General features: G+C 37.6%; 1 protein-coding gene across 2 annotated transcripts in view; it reads right to left on the reverse strand.

Moving 5' to 3' along the window:
* Nucleotides 1-23894, reverse strand: part of cacna1c (calcium channel, voltage-dependent, L type, alpha 1C subunit) — a 669326-nt gene that overhangs the window by 195673 nt on the left and 449759 nt on the right. For both annotated transcript variants that reach the window (XM_063058026.1, XM_063058027.1), the window contains 7 exons: nt 23622-23691; nt 20188-20320; nt 17768-17897; nt 14818-14877; nt 4807-4913; nt 2163-2250; nt 1147-1254 (listed from right to left, as the gene is read on the reverse strand). In XM_063058026.1, the coding sequence (XP_062914096.1) occupies nt 1147-1254; nt 2163-2250; nt 4807-4913; nt 14818-14877; nt 17768-17897; nt 20188-20320; nt 23622-23691 (696 nt within the window). The remainder of the gene's footprint in view (nt 1-1146; nt 1255-2162; nt 2251-4806; nt 4914-14817; nt 14878-17767; nt 17898-20187; nt 20321-23621; nt 23692-23894) is intronic.

Consider the following 23894-nt stretch of genomic DNA (forward strand, 5'->3'; position numbering starts at 1 on the left):
GGTGAAAGGGTGATGACGGTCTATCGCTGAATTCCTAAACCAAAATCCCACCTGTGCTTCTCTGTCCCAATCCTTGATCATGCTTCATTTTCATTTATTTTTTTATTTCTACAAGCCTGTTAAGGTATTTCCACTGTGCATAAGATGATGTATCACCAGGAAATTCACAGGGTATGATGGAGGCAGAAGAGTGACATCTTGATGGCAGATGTGGAAGTGAAGGCAAAATGCAATACATACAGTACATGAACTGGCTAAAAACCAGGGGAAATATGGAGACAAGATAGTCAGGAGCATGGGTTAACAAAGGAGAGAAATAAACAGATGGGAGAATATGGGTTGCTGAAATACTTGATGGATCTAGATAAAGATATAAACAAGGGGTGACTGGGGATTGTTCCAATTATGATCACTTGGCAACAGAGTTGATTGGCAAAGGGAGGGACAAACATCGACTTTTTCAATAGAATTTTTTGAACATATTGTCTTCATTTTGTACCCAAACAAGAAAGAAAAATGCTTCTACTTTGTACTATCACATTTATAGATACAAGTACATTTGAATTATCATGAATATCATTATTTAAGAAAAGTAACCAATAAATAACATGGTATATTTGAGTACCGAAGAGTAATAAAGCGCTCATAAAGAAAATACAACCCTGTGCTAAGGTTATTACCTATTCTGCCGACCAAACTAACTAGAAAGACAGATGTCCCTGTTAAAATTAAGCAAAACTGGCATATTAGTAAGAACAACTGGCTAATCATTACCCAACAGTAACTTATTTAATCTTTAGAAGGTAAACCTCTGCAAATATGTATTTAGACTCACCATGAGTCACCCAAATGAATATTAAAAGTGCTACTCCAAAATGGAAATGTCAGATCTGCACAGGCACATTTAATGAACTAGGACAGAATATCCTATGTTAATTTTGTGATTACATCATAGTTATCTCATGACAAATACTGAGCTGAAACTGGAAATATTATACTCGCATGGATTTAGTCAGAATTTAAGATGTAGGTAGCAAATTATCCTCTTACCATGTAGGGAGGGTAAAGAAACTCAAAGTGAAACAAATCAGTAAGTAGATAAAAACAATTAATTAATTTGCAAAATAAATGCTAATTCAGTCTTACCTTGAAAAGCTGTACTCCAATACATGCAAACATGAACTGTAATAATGTGGTCACTATTACGATATTACCGATCGTCCTTAAGGCCACAAACACACACTGAACAACGTGCTGAAAGGGTGATAAAATGACAGCTTTATGATTTATGCAACATAAATATATATTATTCCAAATTGTAAACAAAGCCAAAAAGGCACTTTTAAGAGAGGTTGGAATGAATTCAGCAGGTGGGAAGAAACCTTTATGAATAAAAAAAAATCTTTCTTTTCCCTTGTATTATAATTTTGATGAAGATGACTCCAGAAACTTTTTACCATTTGGAGCAGGAAAACAATCAGTTTTCAAATGCTTTGAAACAATTATTTGTTTGTATTGCTTAAAGACAACATTATATAATAGTGCAAACACGAGGAAATCTGCAACTTCTATGTGTGTTGATTATATAATAGCGACTTGGCATCTCATTTTCATTTCCCCAACAATACCAATTTATTTTTATCAGATTCCATGCAGACTTAGGATGCAAACAATAAGACACTATTGAAAAGTGATCATTTGCAGCTCAGATTATAATCTCATTGAATTTATGGTAGTGTAAAATATGCTTTGACTCTTTTAGCAATAACTGATGTTTGTTCATCAATAAGATTAATCTCTTTTCTCAGGCTTCTGCATCTATATTTGCAAAACTTGTGCCAATTCTGCAAAGCACCTCTGCCTGTACTTTCATGTTCTATATTTAAGGTAACTTAAAACTGGTCTCTATGTCCTAATTGACACTGACCCATTCACCTAATTATCTTCCTACTTGCCCATCTACAATGATTGCTGTTAAGCAAAGCCTTAATTTCAGTATCCATTGTTCATTAAATAATTCCACTGAACATCCCCAATCCCCCGCCACAATTTCATTGGTGTCAGTCATTGATCAAACTTCTTTAAAGTTCCTTTATACTTTACTGTATTAAAGCCAAATTATTAATAGAAATGATTGATATTGTGACGTGAAGATCTATTACCTTCAATCCCTTTGCTCTGTTAATGGCTCTCAAAGGTCGCAATACTCGTAGCACTCGAAGAATCTTCACCACTGCTATTGCACTGGAGCTGCAAACACAGAAGTTATGTGCATTATGGCGGAACACATTCAATAATTATTCAATAATATCTTCAAACATATGAAAACTTTGCTGGTATCAAATAAAATCTCAAAAAACTGCATATTTACAAAATGTGATTGCTAATTGTAAACTGGAAACAGGCTGGGGATAAAAACAATAAATTGTCTTGACTTCAAGTTTTAATTTGTGGACCTTAACTGCCTCACACCTGTCTCTGCAGTATGCATCCCGACATCTGTCTTGTCATGCATCCTTGGGATTTTATATGTTTCAATAAATTCCCTACATTCTTCTAAATTCCAAAGAATATAGATCCAACTTCTTTAGCTGCTTGTGCTAGAACATCTCTCTCTTCCTAGGAAATGGCCTAGAGAATCTCATTTCGAAAGTCTCCAGTGCTAGTATATCCTTTCTCAAATAAGGGGACAGCACTATGGAGGCAATCACACCAACATGCTGTGCAACTGTAACAATACTTTCCTGTTTCTAAACTCGGATCGCCTTACAACAAAGGCCAATAGGCTTTTTGTCTTCCTAACCACTTGACGCATCTGCCTGTTAACCTTGTGTGATTCATGCCCAAGAATACCTGAATCCCTTTGTACTTCACCTATTTCCAGTACTTCTACATTTTTATAATAGTAATAGGCTGCCTTCAGAGTCTTCTTAATTAAGTGCATGACCTCACACTTCTCCACATTAAACTCCATTTCCCAAGTTTTTTTTTGCTCACTCTCTGCCTTTTCTGCAGAATCCAAATACCTTCATTGCGACATGGCCTCCTACCTATTTTAGTGTCATCAGCAACCTTACGTTCTGTTTCCTCCTTTAGGTCATTAACATAAATAGAGATAACCAAGGACAAAGAAATGATTCATGGGATACTCCTCTTCTTAAATCCTTCCAGCAAGAAAGGACCTCGCTATTTCTGCTTTGTTTTCTATGTAATAACAAATCTTCAGTCCCTGTTAATGCACAAAATTGGTAGTGCAGTGGACAATGAAGAAGATTGTCTAAGATTACAACATGATCTAGATCGCCTGGGGAAGTGGACCAATGAATTTAGCTCTTAAAAGTCGGGGGCGGGGGGGTTTGCATGTTAAACCAGGGCAAGACTTGCACAGTAAATGGTAGGGCATTGGACAGTGCTGTGGAACAGAAAGTCCTAAGGTTACAGGGACGTGGATCCACAAAAGTGATGACATAGGTAGACGAGGTGTTGACGAAGGTGTCGGGCGTGTGTGTCATCAGCTATCAGGGCACTGAGTCCAGATGCTGGGACCCCATGTTACAACTGTACAAGTCACTGGTGAGACTACACTTGGAATATCGTGTGCAGATCTGGTCACACAGGTATAAAGAGGAACGCATTAGTCTCCCAAGGTTGTATTAAAGATTTACACAGATAATATCAAGAATGAAGGGCTTGAGATTTAAGGAAAAGCAGAATAGGCAGGGACTTCATTCCCTGGAGCAAAGGAGGTTGAGGGTTTGCCTAACAGAGGTGTATAAAATCATGAGCAGCATCAATAAGGTGGGTAGTCACTGTCTTTTTTGCCCAGGGAAAGGGAGATCTGAAACTAGAGGGCATGGATGTAAAGAGAGAGGGAAAAGATTTAAATGGCATCCAAGGGAAAACTTGTTCTGCACAGAGGATGGTGGGTAGGTGGAACAAGCTTTCAGCGTATGTGGCGATATGGGACAAATGAAGATGAATAGAACTCGACTGGACCGACAACTTGGCCAGCGTATATGGGTTGGGCCAAAGGGCCTGTTTCTAGGCTGTATAACAATGGCCCTCCGTAATACCATGAACTCTCATGTAATGCGCCAAATTCAATGCAGCGTCCTGTCACTGCTAGGCCAGTAGGAGGGGATTTGAAAGATCCATGCAATTATGCTGTTCCAAGAACTACACTGAAATAACCTAATCCTCTTCCTGTCAGGTTGGCTTTGTGAGTAACTGTTAAACTACCTTGTGGAGGCCTCTGGCTAAAATACAATTCTTGACCCTTGAGATATTATCAAAGAGCAATTTTGCATATCTATATATTAACCGTGCCAGTTCTTCTCGGGAATCTTTCTTGTCAATTCAGAAGAGCATCTGGAAGTCCAAAACAGCTCTTTGGACAATTTTGACTATTGAATGCTCTCTTCTGCTAAGCACTGTGTTAGTAAAATTGCTCTAAAATTTCCTGGAATTTCTTTTTCTTACAAAGCATCTATGCTTTATTCGTTTTGGTTGTTGGCAAAAAGATTACTTCAAGTAGTCAGGCATTAATATTGTATGTGAAACCATTTTGATGTGATGTTGCTTAAAAGTATTTGATTTTGAATTTTAAGTCAACATATCTCTATGGGTGGTCAGTACTGAATTCAAGAAGTCATGGTACAAAAATGTTTTGAAACACAGTTCAACTTATTTACACAATACTATGAGGAGTAGCATTTGATATTCACTGATTGACATGAGTTCACACTTCTCAAACCATTACTTTGGCCTAGCAGGTTAATATTTCATAGCAAAGTATACATAACTTACTGCATTCCAAAAGAAATGAGAGAGACGCTAACCACCACCAGGTCAAGTATGTTGAAGTAATTTCTGCAGAAGGAACCCTTGTGAATGAAAGCCCCATAGGCGGTCATCTGTGTAAATGGGTCAAAGATGTTATCACAAAGATAATCAAGTGCTATACACAGTGTCTTTAAATATTGTAAGAACACACTTTCATGCTTATATATATTCAAGAGATTATGAATTAAAGATAAACCATCATTGCCTGAAGTTGACGCATATTAATTTTACAACTGATTAATGTGATGCAGAAGCAATAGATGATGTCAAAGAAGAAATCATCAACAAAATAATTTCTCATACAAGTATCCCTTTTAAAAAAAAGTCTAGTGCTTTCCCAGTGTATGTGATGAATAAACCCTTTTCGGGCTTCTACCTGGGTACAGGTATTAATTATAACCGATGTTTCAATGACAAACTCTGCCACCTTCATCAGGGAAGATGCCTGGGCATATCTAGTCCAATGATATTTATACCCTTGTAGTCAGTCCCCTCCATTGGTTAGTCCCATTTTTGTTTCAGATTTTTAGTTACTATTATTCCTCAATTTCATTTGATACTGCTTGATGTATGATTGTATTACAACTTCGCATTGCATTACTCTCTTCCTTTTTAAAAATACTAGATCAGCATATTGGTTTTGCCCTCAAAAATGTCCAATTGAACAACGAACTGCAATTTTAACCCCAATAGTTGTATCTGAAACCCTCTTAGGACATGCAAAATAGAACCAGGAGTAGCATATTTGCCTCCTGTACCTGCTCCACTTTCAATGAGATTATGGATGGTTTTTTTTATCTTGGTGTTGCTTGCCTACAGTAATCCCATATCTCTCAATTTCCTCAAAATCCAAAAATCAATCAGATGCTGTCTTGAATATGTTCAGCAACTAAGCCTTCACACAGCTTTCTTCGATAAAAAGAAAACTCCAAAAATTCAGATCTGAATGGCCAACCCCTTATTTTGAGACTGTGACATCTGATTTTAGCCATCCCAGCCAGGGGAAACATCGTTCTCGAATCTATCTAACAAGCCCTGCAAGCATGTTGTATGTTTTAATGAGATCAGTCCTCATTTTCTAACACTAGAGATTGTTGACTCTGACTGTTTAATGTCTTCTCAAACAAAATTTTGCCACGTTCCTTCTGCTAAAGTATATTCTTCCTTATGTAGAGAAATGGTCTGTACATAATATTTGAGATCACATATGACTGAAATAGGCCAACTCTAGTCTACATAATTTTCCTTCCTAACAACTTTTTGTAGTTGTGTACTGCCTTACAGAACTTAGATCTTGCAACATTTTTATTCATTTTGCCATATCCTCAATTATTCACAATCTGCCTTTATCCTCCAGAGGTCTCTCTGCATTATGCATACAGCTTTTGGTGCCCAATTGAATAGAGCCTCTAAACCCCAAGACGAGCCATTTATTCTCCCTTTGTTTCTCTGTCCATTAACCAATCCTTAAACCACGCCAGTATGTTACCTAACAATCCAAGGCAATGCAATTTTATTCCATAACTTCATGTCAAAGGCCAATGCACCATATCCACTACTCTGTTAGCAACAATCTTGTTAATCTCCAACATGTTATTCAAACATGATTATCCTTTTTATAAATCCATTTTGACTCAGTCATATCCAATTACAGACAACTATCAGTACCTACCATTGCCATAGCCAAATCTTTCAAAACTTTGGGATGCAGGTTATCAAGTCTTGAGGGATAATGTACTTTTGGTCACATTAATTTTTTAAACACATTTTTCCCCAACAATACAAGTAGTCATAATATGATCAAATTCACCCCAAAATTTGAGAAGGAGAAAATAAAGTCAGATGTCACACTATTACAGTGGAGTAAAGGGAATTACAGAGGCATGAGAGAGGAGTTGGCCAGAATTGATTGGAAAAGACCGCTGGCAGGGATGATGGCTGGAACTTCTGGAAGCAAATTGGAAGGCACAGGATATATACATCCCAAAGAGAAGGAAGTATTCTAAAAGAAAGGTGACACAACTGTGGCTAACAAGAGAAGTCAAAACCAACATAAAAGCCAATGAGAGGAAATATAATAGAGCAAAAATTCGTGGGAAGTTAGAGGATTGGGAAGCTTTTAAAAACCAACAGAAGGCAACTAAAAAGTCATTAAGAAGGTAAGGATGGAATATAAAAGTAAGCTAGCCAATATTATTAAAGAGAATATGAAATGTTTCTCCAGATGTATAAAGTGTAAGGGAGTGGTGAGGTGGATATTGAATCACTGGAAAATGATGCTGGAGAGGTAGTAATGGGGGCAATGAAATAGAGGACAATCTGAATAAATATTTTGCATCAGTCTTCACTGTGGAAGACACTAGCAGTGTGGTGGAAGTTCCAGGTGTCAGGAGTCAAGAAATGTGTGAGGTTACTCTAACTAGAGTGAAGGTTCTTGGGAAACTGAAAAGTCTGAAGGTAGATAAGTCACCAGGACCAGATGGTGTACACCCCAGAGTTCTGAAAGAGGTCGCTGAAGAGATCGTGGAGACATTAGCAATGATCTTTCAAGAATCACTAGGTTCTGGTATGATTCTGGAATACTGGAAAATTACAAATGTCACCCCACTCTTCAAGAAGGGAGTGAGGCAGAAGAAAGGAAACTATAGGCCAGTTAGTCTCTGACCTCAGTGGCTGGGAAAATGTTGGAGTTGGTTATTAAGGATGAGATCTCAGGGTACTTGGAAGCACATGATAAAATAGGCCTTAGTCACCGTGGTATCCTCCAGGATAAATCTTGCCTGACAAATCTGTTGGAACTCTTTGAAGAAGTACTGTGCTTGATAGACAAAAGAGAATCAGTTGATATTGTGTACTTGGATTTTCAGAAGACCTTTGAAAAGGTGCCACACATGAGGCTGATTAACAAGCTACAAGCCCATGGTATTACAAGAAAGATTCTTGCATGGAGAAAGCAGTAGCTGATTGGCAGGAGGCCAAGAGGGAGACTAAAGGGAGCCTTTTCTGACTGGCTGCCAGTGACTAGTGGTGTTCCACAGGGGTCTATCTTCTTTTTACATGATATGTCAATCATTTGCATGATGGAACGGATGGCTTTGTTGCAAAAGTTTGCAGACCACATGAAGATAGGTGGCAGGGCAGATGGCTTTGAGGAAGTAGAGGGCTACAGAAGGACTTAGACAGATGAGGAGAATGGGAAAAGAAATGGCAGATGGAATACAGTGTTGGGAAGTGTATGGTCATGCACTTTGGTAGAAGAAATAAATGGAGAGAAAATACAAACATCTGAGGTGCAAAGGGACTTGGAAGTCCTTGTGCAGGCTTTCCTTGAGGTTAATTTGCAGATTGAGTCTGTGGTGAAGAAGGCAAATGCAATGTTAGCGTTCATTTCTAGAGGACTAGAATATAAAAGCAAGGATGTAATGTTGAGACCCTATAAAGCACGGGTGAGGCCTCACTTGGAGTATTGTGAGCAGTTTGGGCCCCTTGTCTTAGAAAGGATGTGCTGAAACTGGAGAGGATTCAAAGGAGGTTCACAAAAATGATTCCAGGATTGAATGGCTTGTCATATGAAGAGTGTTTGATGGCTCTGGGGCTGTTTTACTAGATTTCAGAAGAATGACGAGTGACCTCCTTGAAACCTATCAAATGGTGAAAGGCTTTGATAGAGTGGATCTGGAGAGGATGTTTCCTGCGGTGGAGAGTCTAAGACTGGAGGGCACAGCCTCAGAATAGAGGGGCGTCCTTTTAGAATGGAGATGAAGAGAAATTTCTTTAGTGAATCTGTGAACATCTTCACCACAGACGGCTGTGGAGGCCAAGTCCTTATGTATATTTAAGGCAGAAGTTGATAGATTCTTGATTGGTCAAGGCATGAAGGGATACCGGGAGAGGGCAGGAGATTGGGGCTGAGAGGAAAATTGGATCAGCCATGATAAAATGGCAGACCAGACTTGATAGGTCAAATGGCCTAATTCTGTTCCAATATCTTATGGTCTTATACTAATCTCATTCACATGCCACATAGTTAGATTTGAAACAAATGAGTAGAACTACACTTCTTCCAAAAGATTTTAATGACGAAGCATCAGAAATTGGAAATGAATCTAACAGTTCAGAGGTACAATCACATTTATTATTAAATTTGGCTTTGTAAGTGCAAAAAATGATGAAAATAGCTGACACAATATTGCACTTAACCACTAGGAATATAAATCCAGAAAGTATTAGTGCTGCTATGTCAGTTGTCAATGCTTAGTTGGCCATATAAGGTGGTGGCAGATCAACTAAATTTAATTTTCCCCCAATGAAAAAAAAATGCTGATCTTAATAGTTGCAGAACTTAATTGAGACAAAGGGGTAAAACAAGATTTAGTGATTGTTTGCCAGTCAGGTACTTCACTTAAAATTACTTACCATTTACTTCATTAAAAAGTTAAAAGAATACTTTTGTTACTCTTTATGAATTCCAATATATAGTCTAAAAAAATGCAGTATCTGAACGGGAATTTAGCAGCCATCTGTGTTCAATTCACCAGCAAGTACACCCCAAACTAAGTCACATTCAAATAATTTTCCTTTTTTAGCTTTGGTTTGCTTACATATACCACATGTCCATTATCAGCAAAGCCAAATAGATAAATTCAGCAGATTCATGGAACAGAGTCACTCATTCCTAAACATTCAAGTTGAAGGAATTTCAAACCCATCACTTCACAATGTACAGTTGTGAACTTCTTAGGCATGTGGATGACTCCGGCTGCTCAGTCCTTGATTTATGAAATCAGAATTCAAGTTATACAATACGCTGGACACTATATACCTTTATCCTGTTGCCTGATAAAATCTGTCCCAGTCGTCTAGGATGTATAAGATTATTGGTCAAGTTTGACTTGTATTTCCCTTTGATTCAACTTATGGCTTATCTTGAAAACCAACATAACACCACCAAGTGTTAAAGACAACCCCCAAAATTATTTTCATAATATAATCCTCATAGGAAGGATCTTAATTTGATACTATTTTATAATTATATAATATATTATGATTGAGTAAAACAAGATTTTATTAGTTGAGTTCTTGGAAAATGATGAACTTACAAAATAAGCCAGTACACAAGACACATAGTAACATATATACATAAACACACACACACACACACAGAGAACTATGCAAAGGTCTAGGATGTCTAAGACTTTTGTTCAGTATCGTATTTGTCAATGTGGAGTAGAGAGCAAGACTGATGCTGGGAATGGACAGGGTGGAGCACTGCAGGAGGGGTGTGGGACAGGTGGGAGAGAAGGACAGCCACGGGTGGGAGGTGGTGCGGGTGCGAACACACCCAGCCTTGAGACACCAGGCAAGGTCATTTGATTCCAAACAGTTGGTTTATTGCTCATTACAGAATGTCTTTGGTGCTTCTCGCTCCCTCCCCTCTCCCTTCCCCCTTTCCCAACCACGATTCCCCTCTTCTTGCCCCCTTCCCACTCTCAGTCCCCAACAGAGACCCACATCAGAATCAGGTTTATTATTGCTGACATACATCATGGAATTTGTTTTTGTTGTGGCAGCAGTACATAAAATTACCATAGTACTGTGCAAAATCTTACGCACCTGAGCTATATATATAATTATAGGCCTAAGACTTTTGCACAGTACTGTATGCTTTGTCTCTTACATCTACTTCATTTTTAAAAAGTTTTATCAGGCATATCCAATTATTGCAAAAGGAAAACTATATAATGAGTAGGCACCAACAGGATATGGGCACGTTCTTTTGAAGGGATGGTTGGGAGATAGAATCAAATTAAATAAATATTTTCTGTTACTCTCACACCCTGATTCACCGTAAGTTTATGAAATTGTTTGAGCATCCACTTAGAATAATAGAGAAATATAGAAACAGGCCCTTCAACCCATTGCATCAATGCTGACCATCATGCCTGGGTACATAAACCCACTTGAGGGTATTAATTCCATATTCCATTGAGCACTGCTCATTCAAGAACCTGTCTGGATGCGCATTAAATATTGTCCCTATTCCTACCTCCATCACTTCCTCTGGCATATCATTCCAAATACAACCGCTCTCTATGTGAAAAATTTACTCTTTAATCCCCTTTAAATCTCCCCACTCTCAGCCTATTACAATCTCTTCTTATGTCTCAAACCCTCCTTTCCAGTCTATATCCTTGTGATGCACACAAAATGCTGGAGGAACTCAGCAGGCCAGGCAACGTCGATGGAAAAAAAGTAAACAGTTGATGTTTCAGGCTGAGACCCTTCATCAGGGACCTGACCCAAAACATCAACTGTTTACTCTTTTCCATAGATGCTGCCTGGCCTGCTGAGTTCCTCCAGCATTTTGTGTGTGTTGCTTGGATTTCCAGCATCCGCAGATTTTCTCTTGTTTGTGATTGAATATCCTTGTGAACCTTTTCTGCACTTTCTCTAGATTAATCCTATCTTTCCTGGTAACCAGATCTGCATACAATACTCCAAGTGCGGCCTAAGCAATGCTATGTACGACTGTAAATTGGCAGCATAACTCTTGCAGTCATTGCCTTGGCTGATAAAGGTAAGCATTTCTGATGCCTTCTTCATCACTCTGCCCAACTGTGTTGCTACTTTTGGTGAACTATGTATTTGCACCCTAAAGTCTCTCCAGGCACTGACATTCCCAAGGGATGTGCTACTCACTATGTATCTCCTGCCTTGATTTTGCCAACCAAAATGTAGCACTTCTCAGTCATCTCGAGCTAATTTCCACTTGCCATTCCCTTGCCCACTTTCCTCATCGATCTATGTTCTGTTGTAACCTTGGACAACTTTCTTTACTTCACCACCCAATTTTAGTATAACACTGCAAACTTACTCATCATGCAACTTAGATTGTCATGGAAATCAGTAATATGTACATCAAAGGAGGATCCACCACCAGTTTCCTTGGTGTACCATTGGTCACTAACCTCCGATGTGAAAACAACCATTTACTACCACCCTGCCTCTTACCACTATACCAATCTTATATACAATTAGCTACCTCACCCTGGATCTCATGTGTTCTAATGAATAGATAGATAACTTATTGATCTCAAAGGAAATTTCAGTATCACAGTAGCATTACAAGTGCACAGACATAAATATTAAAAGAGAAGTAGAAAGAATTAAAAAAAACAAGTTACCACAAACAGTCTAACAGGAGGGGGTCACGTCATCACTTCCCCGGCTATAGGTTGACACATCATAGAGCCTAATGGGCAAGAGTAAGAATGACCTCTTGGAGCAGTTGCCTAAGTCTATTACTAAAAGTGCTCCTCTGTTCAGCGTGCAGAGGGTGAGAAACATTTTCCAGAGTTGCCTGGATTTTCCATAGGGTCCTTTGATTGACCACAGCCCCCAGGGTGTCCTGTTTGACTCCTAAACAGAGCCAGCCTTTCTAATCAGTTTATTAAGACTGCTGGCATCACCATTGTTGATGCCATTGCCCCAGCACACCACCGAATAAAAGATTGTACTGGCAACAACAGACTGGTAGAACATTGGAAGGACAGGCCTGCATAATCCAAAGGACCTCAGTCTTCCCAGGAAGTAGAGGTGACTCTGGCCTTTCTTGCAGACAGCCTCTGTGTTGGTGCTCCATTCAAGTCTGTCATCCACGTGCAACCCAGGTACTTGTAGGTCCTCACCACATTCACGTCCTCACCATCAATAGTCACAGGGAGCAGTGCAGGCTTAGTCTTCCTAAAGTCCATCACCATCTCCTTTGTCTCACTAATGTTGATCTGCAGATGATTCAGCTTGCACCATTTGACAAAGTCCTCCAGTAGCACCCTGTATTCATCATCCCGTCCTCCCTTTATACACCCAATGATTGCTCAGTCATCAGAGAATTTCTGCATATGACATGACTAAAGTCCGAGGTATTCAGGGTAAACAGGAAGGGAGCAGTCATGTGGGGCCCCAGTGCTGCTTACAGCCATGTCTGACGCACAGCTCTGAAGCCACACATCATGCTCCTGCCAGTCAGGTATCTTCTGGACCAGCATTATTATGCAGGACTTTGTTAAACATAGGACAGTACACACGGTACAGGTCCTTTGGCCCACGATGTTGTGCGACCTTTTAACCTACTCCAAGATTAATCTAACCCTTCCCTCCCACATAGCCCTCCATATTTTTTTCATCTGTTTTCTATTTTCGGGTTCCTGATGTATCTTACTTTATCACCACCCTTGGCATGGTGTTCCATGCCCTCTGTTCCACACCCTTACCAGTTTCTGGAAAAAAAAACCTGACTCTGACATTGCTCCCCCCACCATACTTTCCTCTAATCACCTTCAAATTATGCCCTTGTGTATTAGCTATTGCTACTCTGGGAAAAAAGATGCTGGCTCTCCACTTAATCTGTCTCTAATCAGTTCATTAATTCCTATAAAGTCGCCTCTCATCCCTCTTCACTCCAAAGAGGAAAGCCCTAGCTTGCTCAGCCTTCCTACCTAAGATATCCTCTCTAATTGAGGCAGCGTCCTGCTAAATCTCCTCTGCCCCCTCTCAGAAGCTTCCACATCCTTCCTATAATGTGGACCACCAAGTACGATCTAAACAGAATTGTACAGAGCTGCAATAGTACCTTGTGGCTCTAGACTAGTAAAGGCTAACACATCATATGCCTTCTTAACTACCCTGTTAAATTCTGCAGCAACTTTGGGTCCAAGATCCCTCTGTGCCTCCACACTGTTAAGAATTCTGCCATTAACCTTGTACCCTGCCTTCAATTTCGACCTTCCAAAGTGTACCACTTCACACTTTTTTAGTTTGAGCTCCATCTGCTAATTCTCAGCCCATCTCTGCATTCAATCTGCGTCCCGTTGTAGCCTACAACAACCTTCTACACTACCTACAATATCACCAAGCTTTGTGCCATCTATAAACTTTAACTAAAATACATTGGATAACATCTACTGTCCTGCTCTTCAAAAATCTCCAAGTTCAAGAGGCATGATTTATTGTGAACAGCATTGCTGGTTATCCCTAATCAGTCCTTGCCCTTCCAAATGCAAATAAATCTTGTCTCTCAGAGGTCTTTCCAATAACTTTCCCACCATGGATATAAGGCTCACTGGCCTATAGTTCCCTGGCTTATCATTGTTGCCCTTAAATAAAGGCAAAAAATTATCTATTTGGACAAGCTTAGCAAGCAATTTGGCATGTGGTCATGCAACAAGTATGCACTTTGTTGTAATAATCAATCACAATGTGAATGTAACAGGAAACTTAGCCAGGACATAATGGATAAAATTGTACATTAGCAATTAATGTAAAGAAAACATTATTTCAATCAACATTGGAGCTGATAAGGTTCTGGCTTGAATATTGCTTTCCAGTAGTGACGTATACTTTTCAATATCTAAACATTTATCTACTTTAGTTCTTCAGAGTGAAAAAGACAAAATGCATACAAGCATCTGTTAAAAACCTCAAATATAGATAGAATATTACTGAATGCATTTTCAAAGGATGTTAATTTTGTATTTTTATTGTTTATAATGATCAAATAATGTGGTCCAGCAATGTTTAATTTTATTGTTGAACTCAATGAGCAATGTGTAATTCCACTGAGTAACTCTAACTTTTATCAATTCTGATAAAATCTCTTTAACCTCTCTCCAAAGGTGCTGTTTGATCTGCCAGGCATTTTCAGAATTTTCTGTTTTAAGTTTTCTTCATGAAATATTCTATGAATAATCCGGACAGTAGTTGATAAAGAAGTAGATCTTTGTCCAAATGCATTGATACCTCTACCACCTTTATACTGCACAGCAGTCTGCCTTCCCAGGACAAGTCAGATTCGAACTTCCTGGGCCTTAGTCTTCATTAAAACCTCTCATGAAATTGCTTATGTCTTTTCGTGGCAGTTGATCACAAATGAAGATAAATTCATAAACTAACAAGGCACAATTCATGTATAATTACCTTTAATATAATTTCCACTGTAAAGATACTAGTGAAGACATAATCTGCATAGGTAAGGACCTGTAAAAGAAGAATTTAACATTAATTTCAATTCAGCATTTTTAGTAATAAATTGCAAAAGTGAACAATCAGAATGTAAATTAAAAGATATCAATGACCACAATTATAACACAAGAGCATAAAAATTAGTAAATGTGCTGCCCTACTTCCTTATAGTCAGATAGACAATTTACTGCTATACGATACATTTGACATCAATACTATCCATCAGGCCACAGAATATATCAGATTACAGTTCCAAACCAGTGTTTACTTTGTAGATATTACTTTACTAACACAATCAATTTTGAATTCTTTTTCTAGCTTTATAAGTAAAAATATACCACATGATTTCATGAAAGTTGTAGCGGATCATTTAGATATTAATCAATTATAGTCACTATAGACTACACACACAAAGCTGGAGTAACTCAGCAGGTCAGTTAGTATTTATGGAAAGGAATAAGCAGTCAATATTTTGGGCCGAGATCCTTCAGCAGGACCAGATATCAGGATTTCCAGCATCCTCAGAATCTCTTGTGTTTATGATCTAAGGGTAGTAGTACTGAAGCAGTTCCACAAATTTAAAACAAAGTATCTGCATTACAGGTTTATATATTTGAAAATATATCAAGGAGGATTTCGTTGGGAGCTGTAAATTTTGTAAATAAACTCCAGCAAAAGTAAAGGGGGACAATCTAATGGCAACAATTCAAAATAGCTTTCTTCAAACAAATTCCAAATATTTCAACAATCTTTGGGGTAAAAAGACAGCTTCAATGAGATTTACAGTTCTTGGCACATTAAAATACCATCAGGAATGTAAAAGAAAAAGGTGTAGTCTCCAACAAAGCAGCAAGTACTGTGAGGCATATAAATAATTAGGTGTTATTAGCACAATTATTCTTTGATTAAATGAATAACATGCGATAAATAGCATATAAAACCAAGGATGAACCTTTAGGTATTGCCGAGAGATTATTATGAATGAGAATATATTGGCTTGAGAGAAGGACGAGATGAAGAAACGGGAAGAATGATACAGAGAAATTAAGGTGCTACATATGTTGAAAATTTTAAGTAAAAACAAAGAAAAGACAGAGGTCAGGGTGTATATGTGCAGTGAAAAAATATTAATTCTTTCGTCAGTCTTTCATCATAGCTCAGAAGAAAATATCAGTGGTCAGAGTTTCAAGATGCTTTGTTGAAAGATGGATGTTCTGCCTTGAGCTTATAGTTAATTTCATTAGAATGTAGGGGGCTGAGCACAGGAAGTGGAAGGAATAATTGAAGTAAAGTATTGATTTTTAACTCTGGGTGACATGTGGATTGAATAGAGATGTTTTTTAAAGCTGTCATCAATTGTGTTTGTACTGACTAATGTAGAATAGACTACATTGTAAACAATAACAAATAGTACAAATATAAAACTGCTTCACATGGAAAGTACACTTTGGAGTAATGGGAGGGAAGAAGAAACTGCTGTATCTGTTATGCACGCCTTGGAAAGAACTTGGGAAAGGGAGGAGTGTGTTGATGGTGAATGAAGAGAATAGCTTCTTTGAAATAAGATAATAACAGATTTTGTGGCACTACCATACTGGTATTCATCTATTGCTTGAGAATGATGCATTGACTGGTAGCAGACTGGGTGCAATGTCAGGAGAAAGGGAAACCTTATCATGGATATAAAAGGGAAAGAAAGGGATAAGAGCAGAAATACAGGAAGTGGAATTGACTTGGTTCAAGACATTGCCAAATGCAAAGTGGAAGAGAGAGCAGAATTACTCATCTGAAAGAACAACTGCGACAAAGACAGGGAGAATGAGAACAGTAAATCTGATAAAATCTTCCAGTTGTAGATGAAGACCAGGAAATACTGGCGTAGATAATATATACTGGAAGAAGAGATAATTGATGGAATATGAATAGGATTCAAACAAAGTATGTTCTATATGTCTCATGAAAATATCTGAGCAAACTCATTTTGAGGAAGAAAAATTGCGATGTTCAATGGAAGAGCAAATTCAGCCAAATGGAGCAGGATGGTACGAAATAGGAATAGTTCAGAACTGCTAACAGATCAACATTTTTACACTCCATAGATACTGCCTGTCTGGCTGAGTGCTTCCCATCTTTTCTCTTACTTGTTTCTTCCTTAAACAGCAATAATACTGAGGATAAGAATATCAAAGACTAAATAACTATTGACTTTGCTAATTGATAGCAGTGTTTTGACCCAACATGTCAGCAATTCCTTTCCACTCATAGACGTTGCTCGACTCTCTAAGTTCTATCAGTAGATTGCTTGTTGGCACATACATAGTTTAACCATCCATTATTAAATCTAGCTTAAGATGTCAGTCTTTATCAGGGTTTACATTCCTCTGAAAAAACACAAATTAAACTGTAATTGTCATGGAACACAATAATAATTTTAGATTTTTTTCCTCCGGTGAAAATTATGTCTGACGCTTCTCTTTTTAACAAATGCAAAAAAGCTTTTTTTTAAAACTTTTTTTTTTTAACCTAGATTGATGTTCTATTTGGCTACCAGTTCCTCTTGCCCAGTAACTTAAATTTATCATCTGAATACATTTCCCTTGAGCATGAATCCACTATTCCCTAGCTCTCCTTATTTCATCATGTTCAATTTACCGTGCTCATGACACTGACGTTGTATTTTTTTCTAAGTGACTATGTATGTAACTTTCCACTCTTCATCTCTGTACTCCCCATTGTTAACCAATCTACCAAATGATTACTTATTCTTGAACACTGTGCCCTCTCTTTCCCAATATTGTGATCAACGGTTCCTATATTAAAAAGAAATTCCTTCCCAGAGCTCAGTGACAGCCCTGGTCCATATAAAAATAATATCAATTTCAGATCTTCTTCTCATTAAACTTACTTGGTTTCTTTTGGTGTCCTGATGTACAGGATCTTCTGCTGCTAGAGAAACACTACTCAATAGGATGAAGAATAAGATGAGATTTGTAAAAATGTTGTCATTGACGATTCTGTGGCATAGCACTCGGAACCTATAATGGAAGTTTGAATGAGGACAATATAGAAATGAAAAATTTTATTGATTATTACTTCAGTTTTTGACTTATGCTCTGATTTAACACTTACACAATAACAGTGATAATACGGTGTGAAAGACTATCATTTATTTTGTTGCTTTCCTACGTGGCTTCACTCTGCCAATATATACCAAGACTTGCTGACTTGCTTTGCATAAGAAGGTGGAATCAAATATTAATGGAAAATGAAATCCATCCCATTAAAATTCAATGCCAAGCAATGCAATAGCAAATAAGGGGAAACAATCCATCCCTAGAGTATCAAATTTTCCGTTTATAGGTAACAAACAAGTGAGAATTATAATGCTTTATTTCATATTTCTTGATCATTTTGTATTTATCACCATAAATGAACATGTATTGAATGTATCAAAACTGTTCGTACATCACAAAACATATCCAAATCAAACTACACTCAATTTTCAAAAACTATTACTATAATCACTTCAGTACCCTTCTTAAATCCTAGAGCAATATATAAATTATAGCTGTATTTCCAGTGGAGCACTGGAGATAAGATTTATTTGATGAATTTGTACCAAGCCCCCCACCCCTCAAAATGGCTTGTTCAAATGAGCTTATGCATGGGTGTCATGGGACAATATGTTTTTTCTTATCTGATACCGAGGCATATTAAAGCACGGTATTCAAGAATGATATACTTTATACATATTTTTCACAGCACAGAAACCACTTGGTCCTTTGTGCCTATACTGGCAACCTGATTAATTCAATTCTTCCATTTATTTCCCTCTAACCTTTTCTCTTACGTACTCATAATCTTCATGCTGATTTTCCTAAACACACCAAAATTAGGGATAATGCAGAGTAGGCTGTTAATCTATTAACCAATAAAACTTAGAATGTGGGAGGGAATTGGAACATCCAAGGAAAACACATGTGGTCAAAGGAAGAATGTGCTAAGTCCACATAGACAACATCAGAGACTGGAACTGAATCCAGGTTACTGGAACTGCAAGGCAGTGTGTTACTGCACTATTTCCTGTACCCCATGTCCTCCAACACATAAACATTTTTGCCTTGAAACTGGTACTCTGTTTCAATCACTGATATTTTTATAAACAGGAGAATGTAATACAGTGGATTCCGGTTAATTAGGGCAGCCGCTTATTTGGGCTAACACTTAAAGAGCAAAAACTAATTGAGAAAATAGCTGGGATTCCCTTTATTTGGGACACTATGACACTTAATTCGGGCAAGAGACTGTTGCTGAAGTTTCTAACTAGCATCAGTCATGTACATTGTTAGCCGTTAGACACTACACTGTGCTTAGAGCAAACAGTTTTTAAACAATATCAGTTGTGTGTGTTTGTGTCCAAATAGCAGTGATTTTTGTCACTGGTGGTTGGCAAGAAATAAGCAGTAAGACAATTCGGAATTGATTTGCTCAGAGGTTTCAACCATTTAGGTTGGAGATGCCAGAAACAGCCAGGAGTAAAAATGAAACAATTTCACTATCTCAGCAAGTTAGGAACTGCAAAGAACTTGATGCTGTCTACAATCATCTTGAATGTTACCATGAAAATGAAGATTTGCAAGCATGCAATCGTCAAAAGGATTGTATGAAGGCAGTCCTTTATCTACACAAGTTGTCTGCACTGATTTTGTTCATTTACTGTCAATAGTGTTCTAATTTGTTCTATTTTTCATTTAAATACTTAATTTGTTTCTCAGTTAAATGGCAGTTTGCTGTCTTTATACCTTTTTAACTATTTCCAAGAAACTTCGGCTAATTTGGGCAGCCACTTAATTGGGCCAAAATGTACCAGTCCTAATGTGTCCCAATTAACTGGAACTCACATACTCTATTTCACATATATTTAAAATGAAACATACTTTGTAAGTTCTGACACGCACTCAAAAATTTACTTTCCAACACGGATGATCAAGTTCATGCACCCTCCCCTTCATTCCCAGTACTCCAATGACCATATTATTTTTAAGAAAAACGGGCCACTGATTTATTTCCTTATATTTGCAGTGTCACTCCAGTGATCACGAGGAAGATGGGTGATCAATCCATTGTGGCTTTTTGTCTGATTGTATTCACATTTGAAAACTAATAGCATCTTCCTGCTACCTGCCCCTCCCATTGATGCCATAACTGAGATCAGGAGCAGAACAAATGAGAAATCATTTACAATTCATTCTGCAATATCAATATCATATGTTTTGCAAGTAAGTTTGCGCACTATATTCGTTGTGAAGGTATAAAGGTTGATACCTGTTAGTGGTACTGAAGATAAAAAAAGCGCTAGCATCAGGCATGGGGACAGCCTTCTCTTTTATATGTAGTTCGGAAAGAGGACGAGGGCGTGGTCCGACTGGCATTTCCGGTTCTTCTTCGTCATCATCACCTGAGGGCATAAAATTAACTCCAGCCTTTACATCTAGATATTGACAGGATATCCTGACTTGGATCTTAATTATAAACTTTCACCTGAATGCTTGGCGGACTACAACAATAACATAAATTTCGCAGGAAACATATGAGAGTTAAAAAAAATTCCTTCACTTGTTACATTTGGACAGCCTTAATTCAGAGAAAAAGCGCTTCATTAGTTCTCCTATGACTGCTAGATTCAATGTGAGATATGACTTCAGTGTTACCTTTTGGATGTTCTACGCCTTGGCATAACAAGCTCATTCCAGTAAAGAGGTTTAACTCACCTTTTAATAGTTTTAAAATTTATCATTATCACAGCTACAAAGTATAGTGCCATTTTGTAATTTGATGTAGTTTGCACAACTTCCTTTACATAATACAATCAATTCAGTTTTGAAAAAGATAACATACCACTTGCCTCTGCATTATTTTCTAACAATTTGTGTCTATGTCTTCTGCTTCATACCGAATAGTTCTATTCAGTCCATTATCTTCTGTGCAACACGTTCTCTATAATGTCTTATTTTTAATGTGGAGTCTCAGATCCATCTGCTACAGCATCTTCCAAGTTATTGTTTTAGTAATTCTTCAAATAATTTCATTCCATATTAATTTAGTTATTCATTTATTCTATGTTTTTAGTTAACATACTGTGAAATTTTTATTGCTTCTGATATTTTGTTTTAACAAATACTATATATTTTGTTTTAAGAAATACTATATATAATAGCATAGAAAAGCAAAAAAAAATACAGAACACAAGGGAACTGCTTGTTAGCTCATAAAGAGCCTTCCAGTCCTAACCCTACCTCCCAGCAATAGACCATGGGCTGACAAATCTTTTCAAGTGCACATCCCTTTTTTGCAGTAAGGTCCAGAGACCTTGCTTTCTCCAGTTAAAGTAATAATTTTCCTGTAATTCTTTTACTAATTACTTCAAATTTATCCTTCATTTCCCACCTCAATCTCCCTGCTGTGGTTTGACCCCTTTGCTCAGAAAAATATGTCCTCTTGTTTACCCTATTAAAGGCCCCATAATTTTGTACACCTCAATTAGATCTCAACTGAGTCACCATTGTTCCAAAGAAAATAATCAGTTTATCAAATCTTTCTTGAGAGCTAAAGCTTTCCAGCACTGGCAACATCTTCAGAAATTTACCTTGTGCTTTCTACAGGGTCAACATTTCTTTCCTATAATGTAATGACCAGAACTATATTTACTTGTCACGTTGTCCCAAACTGATAATGTATACTATTTAAGCATGATCTCCAGGAATCAATGAATGAGGAAGTAATTGATCTGCTCTGCTATATTTTAAGGATGTCTTGTCAGACAATCAAGGCACTTCTGTTTCTCTATATGTCGCAATATTTTCCCACTTATTATACGTTTCTTTGTTCTATTGCACCCTCTCAAATGCACAAATTCACAACTTTCCAGGATAAAATCCATTTGCCATTTTGCTGTCCAACTGACCAATCATCTTGTGGTCAAAAACATTGTCAATTGGACAGTCAGTATTGTGTTATCAGCAGACTTCAATATCTTGCCCTCTACATTTAGGTACAAATTAGTAATGGATACTGCAAACAGTAAGCATGGGGTCCATTCAAGGACAGTGGAGGCTGATGGAGTGAAAATGAGCAGAGAAGAACTCCATCCTTGCTCTGGCTGTCAGGAGAAGGTGTAAGATCAGAAATGGGGTAAACAGAGGAGACAAAAATTGGAAGCCTCATCAACCATGATGGAGGTGAAGCCAGTTAAGGAAAAAGAAAAGTTTCTCAAAGGCATTGGTGTGGACGGTCATGTTATCGGAATGAATATGTTGGAAACTAAGAAATTGAGTGAGTGGAACAAAGTCCTCACAGGAAACAGGTTGGATTTGCATCAGTTGGATTCCAATAGCTATTGGTCACAAACCTATAGTTTGAATTGGAGACATGGATGTCAAAAAAAGAATGGGAAACTCGTGTGAAACCAAGGGTAGGTGAGGGTGAAAATTGCAAGCAAAGGTAACGATATTTGAAAGTTCTTTGTGTGTATGAGAAGCAGTACCAAACTGTCATTAAAATATGTCAATATGAGAACAGGATGGAAATCAGCATATTTTCCAGAACATCCCCTTTTAATTTGTGAAGGTAGCCCCAGACTTCTAGTTCGATGTAATTTTGTTTCCTTATCCCAGCCCTACTCTGTCCTCTCTACATTTGATCTCCAATAATGTCAAACATAAGCTCCAACTTCCAGCTCACCTTCTATCTGTCCACTTCACTCAATAAAAAAAATCCAAAAGTTTGGGTAACCAGTCTACTTCAGTTTCAAGTTGTTCCTTTGCTACTTCTCTATATCTAAGGGTAGCCTCGATATTTCATTCTTTCTGTAACTTAATACTGTTTTTCCCCTCACTCTTCTAGTTCTAATGGAGGGCTACTGACCTGAGACACTGAATCGATTTCTCTCACCACAGCTGCTATCTGATTTTCTGAAAGTTTCTGGCATTTTCTGTTTTAGTTTTGGATTTCCAATATCTTTGTGTTTTTGTTCTAGTTTTTTTCTTGTCAGAATTAATAGGGCTACAATAGCTAACACTGTTAAAGTCATTTTGTCTGTGTCACACAAGTTTTCAATGTGCTTATCAGCGTATGCAAGACAGAACCTGCTTGAAACAAGGGGATTTTGGACAAATATGGACTTAGTGTGTAGCTAAACTCATCAATTCTGAATAAAACTACCCTGACAATAGTCCTGCAAAACAAGTAATTTTATTGAAATCTTGGTACAATCCCTGCAACAAGCTTGACATAAGCACATAAAAATGTCCTGCTTCCAGCTTACTCCCAACTCTGAAGCAGTTTAATCTTTAGCTGCTTCCAAAAATTCCATTAAGTTAGTGTTTAACAAATGTTTCTGATTAATTGCCGTCTTTCAAAATGAATGTTTATATTGCATGGCAGAAATTATTCCAATCATCTGCCTGGAACTAAATGTACATTATCTGTCCTACAGTCGCATGATGTTCATTCCTTCCTCACTTTCTAAATAACCATGTATTTTACTTCACAACTTTAATGACAATGTAATTTAATCCTCCAATCCTTGGGCACCACTCCTGAAGACCAAGCAATACTAGTCTTAGAAAAGTGCCATAAGACTCTCTCAATAAAAGGGCAATAGTAAAAGAAGTAAGTAGTCCTGCCACATGTTTCTTTCATATGAATAGAATTGACAAGATTAAGGAAAACACAGGTTTTGTGTTTCCCTGTAAAATTACCTGGAAATTCATTGGATGGGTAAGGATTTTTCTCTTCATTCTCTTCAACCTGGTAGTCATCCAATCCAATCTATGATACATGGAAAGCAAACTGCATGGTGAATACTGGAGACTTTTGAACACAGAACTTCCAGTATTCAAGAAAAACTATTACACAGGATCAATGGCTCTAAAGAAAACTTAGTTGCAATTTATTGAAATATATTTTTAACCTTTGAAACCCTTTCCCAACTCTGTGATATCCATTATATGTTCTCATTCAGATATCAGTTA

Source organism: Mobula hypostoma, chromosome 9 (assembly GCF_963921235.1).
Source record: "Mobula hypostoma chromosome 9, sMobHyp1.1, whole genome shotgun sequence".
Taxonomy (NCBI): domain Eukaryota; kingdom Metazoa; phylum Chordata; class Chondrichthyes; order Myliobatiformes; family Myliobatidae; genus Mobula; species Mobula hypostoma.